At 44.0% G+C, this 17,264-nt stretch overlaps 1 protein-coding gene across 2 annotated transcripts in view; it reads right to left on the bottom strand.

Annotated features, from left to right (window-relative positions):
• SNAP91 (synaptosome associated protein 91) overlaps positions 1 to 17,264 on the bottom strand; it is a 163,481-nt gene that overhangs the window by 101,627 nt on the left and 44,590 nt on the right. For both annotated transcript variants that reach the window (XM_083177128.1, XM_083177127.1), the window contains exons 3-4: positions 15,886 to 16,028; positions 11,154 to 11,229 (exon numbers count right to left, since the gene is read on the bottom strand). In XM_083177128.1, the coding sequence (XP_083033254.1) occupies positions 11,154 to 11,229; positions 15,886 to 16,028 (219 nt within the window). The remainder of the gene's footprint in view (positions 1 to 11,153; positions 11,230 to 15,885; positions 16,029 to 17,264) is intronic.

Genomic DNA, 17,264 nt, shown 5'->3' with positions numbered 1-17,264 from the left:
TAAAATTAGGGGTGTGCACCAGGATTTTTTTGTGTTTTGGTTTTAGATCTGGATTAATTTTGGCAAAACCACCCTTTCAGGTTTTGGTTTTGGATGTGTTTTATTTTTATTTAAAAAAAAAATATATATATATAGCAAAAATCATAGAATTTGGGTATTTTTGTTCCTACCCTATTAACCTCAATAACATTCATTTCCACATATTTCCAGTTTATTCTGAACACCTTACAATATTTTTTTAGCCCAATATGTTGCACCGAGGATGACTTTGCAAAGCTACACAAATGGGAGACACCAACACCCGACACATCTAGTATTGGCACTGCAGTGACAGACAGGATGGCAGTTTTAAAAAATTAGGTCCCAAAGAACACATAATACAAAAAAACAAAAACAGAGGTGTAAGATGGAATTGTCCTTCCCACCCACCCTTATGTTGTATAGTAAACTGGACATGCACATGGTCTTTAACAAACCGATTATTTCAGTGACAGGGTTTGATTAAATGATTGGTTTGTTTGGGCCCCCACAAAAAAAAAAAAAAAAAAAAGAAGCAATTCATCTCCCCCTGTACAAACTGGCTCTATAGAGTAAAGATGTCGCCTCATCCTCATATTAGTCACCCCTTCAATATGTACATCCTCACAGATTATCAATTCATCCCCACTGGACTCCACCATCACGTCCCTCTGTAGTCTCTGGAGGAAATTGCTGGTCTTTGATGAAGAATTGATCATTAATTTTGCTGAACATTTCCACATTTTGCGGAAGCAAACTCCTACACCGCTCACTGACAAGGTTCCCGGCTGCACTAAAAACTGTACACACTGGAGGGGGGGACAAATTAGGTAAAATACAGCCAGTTTGTACAGGGGCCTCCAAATTGCCTCTTTTTCCTGACAGTACAGATACGGACTGTCTGAAATGCCTGGATGCGGTCAACAATGAAATACTACACCATTTTTTCAATGGTGACAGCACTGTATGCAGTTACAGTAGACATGTCAGAAATTGTTGGCAGGTCCTTCAGTCTGTTAGAGATGTCCAAACTTGTTCCGGCCTGCATCACCGCCAGCTGGTCGGTTAGGAAATCGGAGTTGTTTCCTCGCAGACCCAGTTGCAGGAGAAAATGAAGGAGCAGTTGCCGTGTCATGTTCCGCTTCAGGTGACAATCTCCTGACCAGCAGGTCTTTGTTCCTGGCATATACAAGTCTGCAGTGGTGCAGAGACACATCATAAGCTTAAACCAAAGATCAAGCATGGTGGCCTAAATGTAGTGAGTCGGGAAAAAAGGGGGGGGTCTGTGGGGTGTGAATGGCTAGCTACCAAACCCAAACAAACAGATTCCGGCGCTAATGGAACTTAAATAATAAATTGGAGTTATATTGGGTTTAGCAAAAAACACCAATTGCTGCACGTGTTAAATGAGTTTGACTAAACTCAAAATGGAAGAGAACATGGAGGTATTAACACTTTGCACTAATTAGTGTATATAGTGCTCTGGGAGATACCAATGAACAGAATGTATACTGGACACACCTTTCAAATTTGCATGTATATTTAATAAACCATGTAGAAAGCAGTAAAATTACAATATATAAAAAAACAATACAGAATATATATCGCTAATAGGCTAAATATAGCATCAGAAGCATAGTTAGATCATCAATCACGTTTGCAAGAAGAATAGCTCTGCATAGATGGCAAAGAGTTAATAGCTTTTTAGGGGTTAATGCTCAAGCCAGAAGGTTAGTAGCTGAGAAACTTTGTGTGTGAATAGCCCCTTTAGCGTGTGTGCAGAACACGCAAAAGGTAGTCTGTTGGGGCTTCACAGTAACTCTAGTAGTAGGAATGATAGCTAGGCAGCGGGGAGCCTGATGTCTCTACGGCTCAGCCCACTGTAGCCGATGGACGAATGGCTTGGATAGTTGGCAGGTAGTGGGGAATGGTCTCTGCAAGCTTGTTTGTAGATGGAGGAGGCAGCGTGAGTTTGTTGCGGCGGTTGGCGTCCGCGCCTGCCAAATCAGGCAAGTCTGTGGAGCCGGTAGTAGAGTCTCATGTATCAAGGGATCACGTCATCACGCCAGCAATCTCCGCTGCTCCAACCTGCCCTCTAAGCCTCTGGACAGATACGTCCCTGGATACATGAGAAGCTGCTACCGGCTCCACAGACTCGCCTGATTTGGCAGGCGCGGAAGCCAACCACCTCATCCACGCCACAGCAAACTCACACTGCCTCCTCCATCTACAAACACGCGGGCAGAGACCATTCCCCACTACCTGCCAACTATCCAAGCCATTCGTCCATCGGCTACAGTGGGCTGAGCCGTAGAGACATCAGGCTCCCCGCTGCCTAGCTATCATTCCTACTACTAGAGTTACTGTGAAGCCCCAACAGACTACCTTTTGCGTGTTCTGCACACACGCTAAAGGGGCTATTCACACACAAAGTTTCTCAGCTACTAACCTTCTGGCTTGAGCATTAACCCCTAAAAAGCTATTAACTCTTTACCTCTATGCGGAACTATTCTTCTAGCAAACGTGATTGACGATCGAACTATGCTTCTGATGCTATATTTAGCCTACTATTAGCGATATATATTCTGTATTGTTTTTTATATATTGATTGTAATTTTACTGCTTTCTACGTGGTTTATTAAATATACATGCAAATTTAAAAGGTGTGTCCAGTATACACAGGGGCTGGCTGGCAACTTTTAGCCTAGGGGCAAGTCCAGAGCACTGGCCCATAATCTGCCAACTTTATGGTAGACTGGGTACTTGTTTCCTATCTGGGCGCCCAGGTTTTCTACGTACGGCACCGTAATGAAATCGGATCGCATCGCATACATACACGATATTGAACGATGCGATGCGATTTCCCATAGGAAACAATGTGAAATGGCTCAATTTAGCCAAATTATAATAGGAACAATAGTAAATGGGCCAAAAACACCCCATAACATTGAAATGTCCCCCCAAAAGTAGTTGACGCCACCCCGCCATCAACGTGAACCCGAAGCGTGGCGAGCGCAGCGAGCCCGCGAGGGGCGGCGGTACGCGTCCTCCGACCTTTTCATGCCCTACTATCCACTAGGGCGTGGAGTGAGAATAGAATAGTGTGGCGAGCGCAGCGAGCCACCGAGCCCGAAGTGTGGCGAGCGCAGCGAGCCCCGCGAGGGGACGCGGATACTTTCACAGTTATACGCGTCCCCTCGCGGGCTTCCCAGGTGTCCATGGCGACGCGGACACCTGGGAAGCCCGCGAAGGGACGCGTTTACCTGTGAAGGTATCCGCGTCCGCTCGCCACGCTTCGGGCTCGGTGGCTCGCTGCGCTCGCCACACTATTCTATTCTCACTCCACGCCCTAGTGGATAGTAGGGCATGAAAAGGTCGGAGGACGCGTACCGCTGCGCTCGCCATGCTTCGGGTTCACGTTGATGGCGGGGTGGCGTCAACTACTTTTGGGGGGACATTCCACTGCTCTGTGGGTTTTTTTGGGGTTTCTGGCCCATTTACCATTCTTCCCTATGCTGATTTGGGTAAATTGATCCATTTAACATTGTTTCCTATGGGAAATCGAATTGGATCGCATCGCATCGTTCAATATCGTGTATGTGTACGATGCGATGCGATCAGATTTCTCTACGGAGAATAGCATGGTGCGCAATTAACTTAGCGGGCGCCCAGATAGGAAACAAGTACCGTAGACTGAATGCTTTTGCGCGCCGGAGGCGCGCAGGAAAATTAGGGGCGTGGCCTATCATAAGGGGACGTGGCCTGTACCATGATTGTATTGTCTACCTGCAGATTGCACATTTTAGCGAACCTTGTAATACCCATTACACATAAAGCCACATGCCGTAATGCCAATTACACATTATGCTGAACACCATGATGCCAGTTACACATTACGCCCAAAACTGCGATGCTAATTACTCAATACACTGCACACTGTGATGCTAATTACACATTATGCCGCACACCTTGATGCCCATTACACCCCATACTGTGATGGCAATTACCCAATGCTCTCCACACCGTAATGCCCATTACGCATCATACCATGATGCCCATTACACCGCACAATGTGATGTCCACAGTGCCAGATATGCCCCCACAGTGCCAGATATGCCCCCACAGTGCCAGATATGCCCCCACAGTGCCAGATACACATATGCCGCCACAGTGTCAGATATCCGCCACAGAGTGCCAGAGGCACATATGCCGCCGGCCTCCTGCACTGAGGACATCCTCAGTGCAGGAGGCCGGCGGCCATTTTCCTGTAGCCGCGGCCGTGTTCTGGAAGCCACGGCCAGCGCAGGAGGGCTGGAGGAGCTAATCCAGCGCGGCCCGCAGCCAGTGGGTGGGTAAGCGGCCCGGGGGGGCATAGGGCACTCGGCCCCCCGGCCCAGCCCGCCCCTGAGTATACATTCTGTTCATTGGTATCTCCCAGAGCACTATATACACTAATTAGCGCAAAGTGTTAATACCTCCATGGCCTAAATGTAGTGGTCTGATTTTAACAGATTGACCTCCCTCGAATCCTGGAAAAGCAGATATGAAGGGCTACATGCACAAGTACCACATACTTAGCGGAATCGCTCTTTTTTAGCTACTCCTTCACTTTCTCCTGCTGCTTCTGCAACAGCCTGATGACCGGAATGACCTGACTCAAGCTGGCAGTGTCTGACCTGACTACACGTGTGGTTCAACACAGAAATCATTCTCCACTGCACGTGAGTCAGGTGCATCCCACCTCCCTTGCCTATGTCATAGGTGACTGATTGCGAGGCAGGTACAGGGGTTGGGGGTTTGCTGTCGCTCTAGTTTTCGTCAGGCAGTCGCAGATTGATGCCCAAAGTGGCCAGTTTTGGTCCTTGTGTACAGTCCTTAGTTTTCCCTGTACCACCTGTCCACATGTCTGTGGTTAAGTGGACAGTGGGTACCTCCACATTTTTTCAGAACAATGAAGACACTTTCACACAGCTCTGTACATCCTGGGTATTGCCTGCCTAGTGAAGTGGAACCTAGACAGGATTTGGTACCGGGGACATACTACTTCCATCAATTGTCTAAATCCCATTGCACTAATGGCAGATACCGAAAAGCATACCTAACACCAACATAGCGGTCAAGGCTTGAGTAATAGGATTTGCAATAGGATGACTGCAGTCAAACTTCATCTTCCTGGCAAAGGACTGTTGGACGGTCAATTGCTTAGCAAAAGTAGTGGTGTTGCTACTTCCTTCTGGGATGATGAGCAACTCCTAACAGCAACTGTGGCAGCAGTAGGCGTAGCACTGTAGGATCCTCCGGAGGAATCCCAGATGGGAGAGGAGTGACCTGGTCTAAAGGAGTACTTCCCATCCTGATTGAGTAGAAAATTGACAAGGAGGGGAGTTGGTGGTGTGGATTGCAGGTGCTTGGATAGAACAGGAGGACAAAAGGATTTAGCTGTCACTGGACTGCTTATGCTCTTAGCCAAAGTGTCAGAACTTGATAGTGGCTTATGATGATTGCGCTGCAGGTCGCCTGTAATAGGGAGGATGTTCCGAATTTTGGTGTGCTTTTACCAGCTTAATTTTTTTTTCATTTTGCGAGCGCTTGCATCATCATGTGAAGCTGAACCACTAGTCATGGACATAGGCCAGGGCCTTAGCCACTCCTTGCCATATTAGCATATTGGCAAGTTTACATTTCTCATCAGAGGATTTAAATAAAAAAAATTTGGGTAATTTTACTGAACTTTGTTTTTTGGGATTTGACATGCCCTCCCACATTGGGTATCCGACTTTGCAGACTATGTTGATGGAATTTCATCATCTATGTCATGACTAGTGGCAGCAGCAACAGCACTAGGAGGAAGTACAGGTCTTAGGGGGTATGCAATGTGTGTCGTGCTCCCGCATCCATCTCCCGACGGCGGAGATGGCTGCGGGGCCCTATTCAATGCGGTCTTCCCCAACAGCATTGAACAGGGGTCCTGCGCAGGATGAGCCCGACATCACAAGCTGTCGGGTTCGTTCTGCCGAGAAAAGCCAGAAATAGGTGAGCTTCTGGCCGGAGCTCGTCTATTTCCGTCCTCAACTCGCGGCCACGCCCCTTTCTCGCCGCTCGGCAGCCGGGACATTGAATCCCGACCGTCGAGATCCAGTCGAGCCAAGCGAGATCGCATAAGATTTTTGAGCAAAAATGCTCTAAAAAAAAAAATCGGTAAAAATCGTATCGCATCGTATGCCATTACATATGGCATACGATGCCATACGATGGGAGCCGTGATACTCCACAAGTACCAGTCCCTGTAATTATTATATGTCACACAGTGTAATTGTACCCATTACACAACAGGCAGTTCCTGTAATTAATTACTGTATGTGTCACAGAGTGTGATAAAGCAGAGCAGGTTGCCTCGCCACACCACTCCCCACAGCACAGACACTAGCTAGTTTGAACATTCTCTTGCCACCCCTCTCCAAGACCAGAGTAATATAGCACCGAGATGTGGGGACTTATATAGGATCTGGCTCTCGTGAGAATCCAACAGCGGGAGGATGACATTTTGATTCATTCCAGGAACAGAGTTTGGTGGGAGGACCCGAGATCACTCGGATTGCAAGGTCTATTAGCGTTCTGACTTCAGAAATCCGAACGCGCTAACCCCTAATTAAAACAAATTGTGCAATGAATGCGGACACAAAAATTTTGAAGTAAACATTTTATTGTCCACATTCATAGCACAATTGCTTTTCACCCTTCGAGTGCCAACGTTGCTGTGAGAGATGCACAAAATATCTGATAAAAATGCCAGCATTGCTCACAGCAACTGTTCTTTTAATATAAATAAATACATACAAGTACAACCAAGTCAATCAACTGACATTTAGGCCCTTATCCAGATCTAGGGTGACATTCTATGGAGTGAGGTTTTTTTTTTTTGCGATTTTTTTCCCAAAAACGGCCAAAATCGCATGTTTTTCCATTTTCGCATATTTAATGAGCTGCGAAAATGTGAAAAAAGTGTGATTGGACATTCTGGAAATGAGATGGCTGTTTCTCGCAGCACATCGCATCCAGATGTTTTCACATTGAAAAGTATACAAATCGCATGTTTAATGGTATGCGATTTTATAAATGTGTCTAAAATTCGCCCAAAAATCAGACCAGGTTCTGATGGGTGAATTAGCCAGAACCCTGCACAGATCATTGAGATTTGTGCATGGTTCTGGTGGGAAAAAAAAACTGCGCGGGGTCCCCCGCCAGAGCATAACCAGCCCCGGGCTCATTGAGCCGGTGCTGGTGACATAAAATCACGGTCCCCGACAAATAGGGGTCCCCTTGATTTAATGAAACCAGCAACAGGCTCAAGGTCCGGCACTGGTTCCCAAAATACCGGGGACAAAATGACTAGGGGTCCCCCGCATTTCAAGAACCAGCACCAGACCCAACCAGCCAGCAGGGTAATGCCACAGCCGGGGGACACTTATTATATAAGGTCCCGCGGCCAAAGCATTATCCCCCTGGCTGGTCAGCATGGGCAGGGGTCCTGGGGAAGTGGGGACCCCCCCAAAGAAGGGGCCCCCCCGTCGACGACCCCGGCATCTTCAGCTCCAGACGCGCTGCTCCCGGCTGGTACCTGCTCACGGACTGGAGAGACGAAGAGATTTTCATCTTCCGCGCCTCTCCTCAGACTGATTCTATTGGCCGCCTAGCGACCAATCAGGAGCCGAGAAAGTCGGCTCCTGATTGGCGCTGGGACTCATAATTCTACAGTATAAGACAATAGTTTTTATTCTTTTTTTTTTACACTTTTCATCAGCCCGATTCCCACCGCCCAGGGGCATTGGGGACAGCCCCAGACTTTCAGCATGGGCTGGTAAGTCCTGGAGGGGGGGACCCCTTCTTTGGGGGGGTCCCCACTTCCCCCGGACCCCTGCCCATGCTGACCAGCCAGGGGGATAATGCTTTTGCCGCGGGACCTTATATAATAAGTGTCCCCCGGCTGTGGCATTACCCTGCTGGCTGGTTGGGTCTGGTGCTGGTTCTTGAAATGCGGGGGACCCCTAGTCATTTTGTCTCCCGTATTTTGGGAACTAGCGCCAGACCTTGAGCCTGGTGCTGGTTTCATTAAATCAAGGGGACCCCTATTTGTCGGGGACCGTGATTTTATGTCACCAGCACCGGCTCAATGAGCCCGGGGCTGGTTATGCTCTGGCGGGGGACCCCGCACAGTTGTTTTTTTTCTAAATTGTGATTTCCTGCAAATGTGCGATTTTCAGACCTAAAAAACCGCATCAAATCGCACCTAGTCGCACTATTTGGGCCGTTTTTCGCATCTCATTAAATATGCGAAAAACGGCCCAATCTTGCGATTTTCAAAAGTGCGATTAGGTGCGGTAAAAATCATGCGGTTTTTACCGCTACACATAGAATGTCACCCCTAATCTCAGTACAAATTTGTTCTCAAAATGGACAAAACCATGTGCACTGCAGGTGGGGCAGATGTAACATGTGCAACATAACTCCCCCAAATCTAACTCTCTGCACATTACATCTGCCCCATCTGCAGTGCACATGGTTTTGCAAACAAATTTGTACTGCGATCGGTTCAATATTGCACCCAAAAAATGAACAGTTGCTGTGAGTGGCGCTGGCATTTTGAGGATTTCTCTCAGCAATGTTGGCATTCAAATGGCTAATTAGTAATTGTGAGATTTGACAAATGCTCTATGTCACCGATGTTAATCAATGTGAGGGGGGGAGATGATCTGCTGATGATTCAGGGAATTTAAATCCTATCCCATATTGCAATTGAGACCTAGCAATAAATTGAATGGTCTACACTGCATCCATATCAACATGTGGTTGTTGACATTCAGGCCATGCCAACATTCTAAATGCTGACACTTGGGATTCAATTTACTAAAGCTTCTAAAAATAAAAAAAACAGGGAACATTTCCCATAAAAAAAAAAAAAAGTTTATAATGATAGAAAATGATAGACTGCATCTGATTGGTTGCTATGGGAAACATCAGCTCTTCTCATTGTTAGATTGAGTAAACGTATCCCTAGACTGGATAAGAAATGGACGTGCAGGCACAGCAATGTTGGAGGCAAAACATCCAATATGAGCTCTAGCATTAGTGCATTCAAATCCATGGTCTTCCCAATACTTGGCCACAAGCTAATGGTCCCTTCATAAATTTGGGTGTGCATATTAATGTCAGTTTGGTCCTCTACTGCGAGTCTTCCTGAAGCTGTGACAATTAAAAGTAATGAAGCACAAAAAGGTTGAAGAATATTGCCTCAGGCAACATAGGCTTCATAACCTGCCAATTCTTGCCTTTTCTTCTACAGACCTATCCTTTTAGATGGCAATTATCTGTAATACATGACCAAGCACATATTCACATATTGGTAATATGAATGTTTCAGAGGGTAAATAATTTATGACTTAGCCCACCAAAAATCTGTTTAACTTTATCCTACTAGTTATGTAATGTAAATGGTGTATTTATGTAACGATATTTTATACAAGGTCTGACACATAGGTCTTTGCCCTTACACTGGGCCAGAATGACTGAGGCAATGTAAGTGTAGCATCTGCCCACAAGCAAACAAACACCTACCAAAGCCATGGCAATATGCTCAGTAACTGCATACTTTGTCGCAACCTCAACGCAGATGAGAGGAATATAGAATCTGAGTGCTCCATGGTGGCACACTATGGCAGCGGGAGCTGGAATGCTGGTGCCATTTTTATTTTTTTTGCATACAAGATTGCAGCTGCACACTGAGACACTCCCGAAAATGATCAGGACACGTATGTTTTAGCAGACACTCCCCGTTTCATCCTACATCCTGTCAATCACTCTGCGACTGATTCCTAAATGGAAAGCGGCATACGCAGTCTACTGATAAAAATCACTGAGTTGCGACACCGAAGTTGTGACAACATCTGAATCAGGCCAACAGTGCCGCTACTGTACAGTGTCTGACTGGGGCATGAAGGGCCCAATGAGGGATGTCATATGTATAGGGGTGTGGCCAGTCACTAGAGTAGGTATAATCAGCTGCCATAGAGGCTTGGCTAACCATTAGACACAGCATGGCCTGGGACCCTTGATAAATATAGAACATAGAAACAACTAATGTATGCATGAAAAAGTACCAAATTAATAACCGCAATGCACTGTAAAGAACACACAATAGTTTTGTGGGTACTTATGTATTATCTGGGCTCCCATGTTAAATGCACCCCATTTTTTCATACCCCTACTATCCAACTACGCATGGAGTTGATTTTATATAGTGTGGCGAGCACAGCGAGCCACCGTGCCCGAAGCGTGGCGAGCGCAGCGAGCCCCGCGAGGGGACGCGGTCTCATAAGGAAAACGGGAGCCCAGATATTACATAAGTACCGTTTTGTGCAGTATAACATTTAACATGTAATGTAGAAATCAAATACACATTTGGGAATCTGATCCATAAATTAGAAGATGAGGGTCCCAGGCAGAGGCCTGCCAGGGTTTCCCCTGCACCCCTGTGGGCCAGTCCGACACTACTTGTGCATGACAACAATGAACACAGCCCTAAAATGGAATGTTGTAGGATTAGTGTAGATGCGATCAAATATAGATATCAATCTATATCTGATCTCATCTATCCTACAAGGTTCCACTTTAGGGCTGTGTTCAATGCGGTCAAGCAATTGTGTTTCACTAAACAATTTACTAATAGAAAAAGTTATACTTTATAAGAAACATAAAATAAATCAAAATAGGGAGCAAATATCAATGATAAAAAAATATTATCGACAATAGTGGTCCAATTTAATGCTTTTCAGGACTTTTAGACATTTTATTTGTAAGTAGAGCTAGAAGATAAATCATAAAGTTTACCATTTATAGTTAGGTCAACATGGACTAAAATACTTTAAAAAATGCTATTTTTGTATAACTAAATTGGAAAACATGTGAGTAATATAATTGCCTAGCAAACTATCTTCCCTAAGAAGAACCTGCTGTGGAAAAGATCCATAACAAGTTACAAAGCCAAACATTTATATTTCCTGCTACAATGCATGAATGAGCACAACAATAAAAACAAATAAATACTGAACATTCAATTGTGGAAAACATACAATTCTCACCATGTGATCCACTTTTGTCCAAAAAGTTGCTAAGGTTGAATAGTGTGTTCCGGGATGCCAAATACTGAATGAATCGCTAAAATAAAATGTAGAATACATATTTGTACATAATGTGACATAAAGAATAGTATACATAAATACTGTATGTTGTTTATATACAGGATGTAGTTTTGACACTGTGGATCACACTCTCCAAATCTTTCCCTCCTCTGCGTGATACTGCTCTCTCCTGGCTCTTCCTACCTCTGACTGCTCCTTTTCTGTCTCCTCTCATAAGTCCACCTCTCCTGCACTTTCACCGACAGTGTCCCACAAGGCTCTGTTACAGGTCTTATTCTTTTTTTCTCTCTAGGTAAGCTCATTCAACTTCCAATATCACCTCTATGCGAATACTCAAGTATACCTCTCCTGATCGCTCTCTTCACTCATATTTCCAAAATGGGTCTCCGCTCGCTCTTATTTAAGATCGCAGTGCTTTCTTAAACTTAACATGTCGAAGACTGAGCTTATCTTCCCACATTCGCACATAACCTCACCTCCCCACAATCTCCTCTGGCACCCAAATATGCTGCCTTGGCATTATTCTTGACTCCTCCCTCTCCTTTAAAACCACACATTCAACCCCTCTCACAGACCATTTCCACCATAAAAATGTTTTCGTTACCAGACCCTCTCACCCCATGATGCTACACAGACCCTCATCCACTCACTAGTCATCTCCAGACTACTGTAATCTCCTTCTTTCTGGCCTTCCTGAAAACTACTGCTGCCTGGCTCATCTTCCTCTACAAATGTACTAAGTTCACGTCCCTTCTCTTACAACACGGTCTACCCTTGCCCATCAGAATACAATTCAAGCTCCTCACACACACAAAGCCATCACCCATTCCTCTCCCACCTACATGTCTGACTATGTCTTTAGACTCCCTCCTGCTCTCTTCACTCCAAAATGCAGGCCGCCTCTCCTGCCAACTGGTCACTTCCTCCCATTCCTGCCTCCATTTGGGCTGTTTTGCTCCTTATCTCTGGAATTCTCTACCCCTTCTTATAAGACTCTCCATCTCCCTATAAAATTTTAAACAGGCTCTCAAGACCCTTTTTTTTTCTTCATTAAACCCAGCTATCTCTCATCCTAGAACTCTGTTTCTGCTACACCTTGAGTCTCTCCTGTCTCTATGCCCCTCTCCTTTAGAATGTAATCTCTCATTAGCAGGGCCCTCTCTCCTCGTGTGCTTTTCTTTGTAGCAATTATTATGGTGGCAGAGAATATTTTGTACTTGTTTTCTAGCACGGGGCCCATCGTAAGCCCGCGAGGGGTGGCGGTACGCGTCACCCAACCTTTTCATACCCCACTATCCACGTCGGCGTGGAGTTGATTTTATATAGTGTGGCGAGCACAGCGAGCCCCGTGAGGGGACGTGGAATACATGTAAAGTAATCCTCGTCCCCTCGCCACACTTCAGGCTCGCCACACTATATAAAATCGACTCCACACTGACGTGGATAGTGGGGGTATGAAAATGGTCGGAGGATGCATACCACTGCGCTCGCCACACTTCGGGTTGCCATTCATAGTGGGGGTGGCGTTAACAATGGGGGTGCATTTAACATAGTTATTACTCATCAGGGTGCCTGTACAATAAAAAAAATAGTTTTGATTGCATCTCATGAGATCGGGTTGCATGCGATGCGATCAAAACGATGGCATAAGATGAAAATCATGGGCGCCGTTCTAGGAAACATGTACAGAATATATTTTTTTAATTGTGTCCTGTCCCCTGATAAAATGGTCTTTGTTTACCATGTACTTGTCCTAAATTGCCTTGTATTGTAATTCATTATTTAAATTTGTTTTTGTTTATTTATGTATTTAGTTAGGCACTGTGGAAACCTTGTGGTGCCATATAAAAGAAAAAAATTATAATTTCACAGGGCTTAAAAAAGTTTCAGGGAAACTGGGAAGAAGAGTAAACTACCTAAAACAGGCATTGGGGAGTCGATGTGAAACCCACAGGGGGTTGCCAAAAACTCTTCGTAAACACCAACGTTATGTAGTACAATCTTCCAGCTTCTGTATTATTTTTTTTAAATGTACACTTTAAAAAGACAAATAGTATTAGTTAGTATTAGTTAAAAAAGTTAGATTAGTAAAAAATTTAATTCCATCGCTGTTAAACCTATGTTGGCACTTTTTGGACTGGTGTCATTCAAGAAAATAGATCAGCAGTTACATAAGTGGTATGCAATAAGTTTCTGGATGTGCAGCGCATAGGCAGAGTGGACCCAATCTGACTGTCTGGATGAGAACTGTAATCACTGACTAATTGTCAAGGCACAGAATGGTATATACAGTATGCAGCACTACACACCAAAGAAATCGGCATGTTCACTTTCTTCAAAAACTCATTATGGAGCTTAGAGGCCACTGGACAGCCATGATCTTTCATGATGAGATGTCTGTGACCACAGGAAATTTCTGACTGACTGAGCTGCTTTTGGGAATGAAGCAACATCCAAAACCACCATTTATGTCGTTTGCAGAATACGGTCCCTTGAACACAAGTACCAATGTTGCCGATTTGTATCCACCATCGCAGTGGACAAGGTTGCAGCCAACAGTTGTGTTTGATGTCAGGCCCAGTTAGAGAAGCAGAAAGGCATCTCATCGGAATCCATCCACTTTATACTCCATGAAAAGCTTGAGCCGGAGCACAGTTTCTGCACGCCAGATGCAAAATCAGCTGATTAAAGAGCAGGAGGATTGGGTGACTTGGTGTGGCAAAATGCTGGCCAGGTTTGAGAACAGTCCCTCAAACTTTGTCTGGGAGATCATCTTTGGTAAAAAAAAAAAATCCTGGTTCTACAGTTTTAACCCCAAGACTAGTCAGCCAAGTGAAGTTGATCTTCTGTGTTGGTGCACCTCCAACTCTGACAGGAAAGCAGCAAGGACAAAAATGGTATCTGTTATTGTGGACAATAAAAAGGGCAAGTAGCTACCATACCACTCATGCAGCTGCGCACCATCACTTGGGATTCCATGAGCAGTCCAAGAACTCGCAACAATGCACTGCCCACAAGTCCAGTAAAAGTGGTGGCTTTTCAAGCCTATGCATACAGCCAGGATTTTGGTAATCTGTCATGTTCCCACGAATCAAGTATAAAAAACGCATTGGATTTGTTTTAAGTTTATTTTGGAGGTCTTCATCCAGCATGTAGAAAACATATCTGCTTCGGACTGGTCCAGCTGTTTCAGCCAAGGGGTTTCAGCACATGCAATTTTTAATATACTCTGAAAAAATTTAGTATTCCCTTTCAAAACATAAAAAGGTGCATTCACACTGCGATTTTGACTATACTAGAAATAGACGGTACGCTAGTAAAAATTGAGCTGCCTGCAAAGTCTATTTTTTCTTGTGATACCAACTCCACGGTGGTGCACATCGGCATCACAAGCTGTATACACACAATGTAATATGTTTTTTTAATATGTTTTCTACAGATATTGGCTATATAGTCCATATTGGTAATCATATCACAAAGTGTGTATGCCCCTTAATACTTTTTGTGCATCCAGAAACATATTGCACACCCTTCTTATATGCAGTAACCACAGAGGATATAACTTGTTCACAAGGCTTAATTTCCTGGGGATAGAATTAGTTTGGTTTTGCTGTATGAGGAGATGCAATTTAATTTTGAGTAGATTGCATGCAAGAAAGTGAATTTAATGTAAGTGTGTATTTCTCTTTATTAACCCTTTGAGTGCCAAGTGAATTTGTCAAAATTGGTGTGAAAATTTCCAAGCAAACTTTATTCACACCTGTAATGTTTACTTTATATAAAGAATATAATCTTTTGTTTACATAATCTTTATTTGTATTTATATAACAAATATTAGCGGCACTGGCAGTTTGAGCAGCGCTCTCAGAGATATTGGCATTTTTAGCTGATATTTTGTGCATCTCTCACAGATTTTTGCATTCAAAGTTAACACCACCAAAAAAAATTTTTTTATTTATGCAGAATTAATTCACCTTTCCCAAATTAATACAAGGCAAATGGCTCTCATAACAAACTCTACAATGGGAAGGTTTTTTTATTCTCTGGAGGAATTGAAATAAAACTCATAAAAAAAGATGTAGGAATAGGACACACTTAAAAAAAAACCTGCTTCAAACAAAGAGTGTTATTCAGGGGATTTTATGTATACCTGCCTTTATGGGGAGACTGAATATACTCCTTAGATGTTTTAGAATGATTTGTTCTGAATTTTATTATATTGGACTTGATATAGGATTTTGCTTTGGCCAAGGAACTATTCTGCAGCTCACATCAATACAAGTGAAATGGGGAAAATGTAAAGATGCATGCCACGACATGGGATTAACAAGTGTAAAAGGCAAAATCCAAAAAAACAGCAGAATTTCAATTTAAATTGTAAAGATCACTGAATGGGTTGATCAGTGCAGAAACATATTACATTGAGGGCTTGCACAAAACTATAAAACTATTTACTTGCTCTTTACTAACTCTTGTAAACTGCATTACATTAAGTATTAATTTTTCATGTTTGTGTTCTTCGTTAGCTCTTCATTTAGAATTTGAGATCACTTCAAGAAAGATTATGAAACATAGCAACACTAAAATGCAAGTTTGTTTTCATGCAGTCTACGCATTTCTCATGAATTATTCTTACAAAATATTTAACTCGGCTACAATAATTGTGACTCACCTCATTACCGTGGACCATTAGATGATGAGTTGTGACTAATGCTTTAAACACAACCACCCAGCTGCTATTTGTAGCTCGTTCAAACAATGTGTCTGCCATTTGAGGGATGTTCACATTTGTCTCATTGGTAGCTTGTATTAAATCTAAGTAAGAAGAAGAGAGAAAAAAAAAAAAGAGATGAGAACTGTAGTTTTGTTTTTGTGTGAGAATGTGAATAAAAAACGGGAGAACAGCATTAACTAAGCCATATTAAAAAAAAAAAAAAAAAACACCCTTTAAAATACAGATAGAAGCATTGTAAAAAAAAAAAAAGTACATTCTAACTGTTTTATTCAGCAATTTGGAGCTTTTAGTTGCAAGAAACAAAATTAAACAGATTACAGTAGTAGTACAAAAGTATGCATTTAAAATGAATATAAATATAGTCAATCTGGCATTCTTATAGGGAAATCAAGTAGTACATTACAGGGGTAACGCCAGCCATCACATGTAGTCAAATATCTCTTGAATGTCCAGAAAAAGTGGCGGCATGCATATGCAACCAACCAGGTTTGCAGGATTCGACCATGCCATTTACACCTGCTTGCCTCTGCTCAGGGGATGGGGGGATATTCCTGCATATAGTTTGGTTATTAGGGCACACAATATGTATTTGTGTCCATATTAATTATTTACAGTTACTTATATAGCGCAGAAGATTCCACTACGCGGGACTTGTTTCCTAGCACGGCCACAATCGCGGGCATCGTTTGTCATTTTTAGTGGTATACGACGCGACCGACGCGATGCCCCCGATTTTCCCATTGAAATGCATTGAAAATAGTCAAAATCGCGTCGGTCGCGTCGTATGCGGCTAAAAAAGCCTTAAATGGTCCAGACGCGATGCCCACGATTTCCCCATAGGAAACAATGTTAAATGGCTCAATGTACCCGCGATGCCCCCGATTTCTCATAGGGAACAATGTTAAATACCTCAATTTCACCAAATCATCATAGGGAACAATGGTAAATGGGCCAGAAAGCCCCCAAAACACCCCAGAACAGTGAAATGTCCCCCCAAAAGTACTTTACGCCACCCCACGATCAACGCGAACCCGAAGCGTGGCGAGCGCAGCGAGCCCGCGAGGGGCGGCGGTACGCGTCCTCCGACCTTTTCATACCCCCACTATCCACGTCGGCGTGGAGTTGAGAATAGAATAGTGTGGCGAGCGTAGCGAGCCACTGAGCCCGAAGCGTGGTGAGCGCAGCGAGCCCCGCGAGGGGACGCGGATACCTTCACAGGTAAACGCGTCCCTTCGCGGGCTTCACAGGTATCCGCGTCCCCTCGCTGCGCTCGCCACACTATTCTATTCTCAACTCCACGCCGACGTGGATAGTGG

The sequence above is a fragment of the Crinia signifera genome, chromosome 3, assembly GCF_055691185.1.
Source record: "Crinia signifera chromosome 3, ASM5569118v1, whole genome shotgun sequence".
Taxonomy (NCBI): domain Eukaryota; kingdom Metazoa; phylum Chordata; class Amphibia; order Anura; family Myobatrachidae; genus Crinia; species Crinia signifera.
Note: the sequence above shows the minus strand (reverse complement) of the source record. Positions and strands in the feature narration are given on the sequence as shown.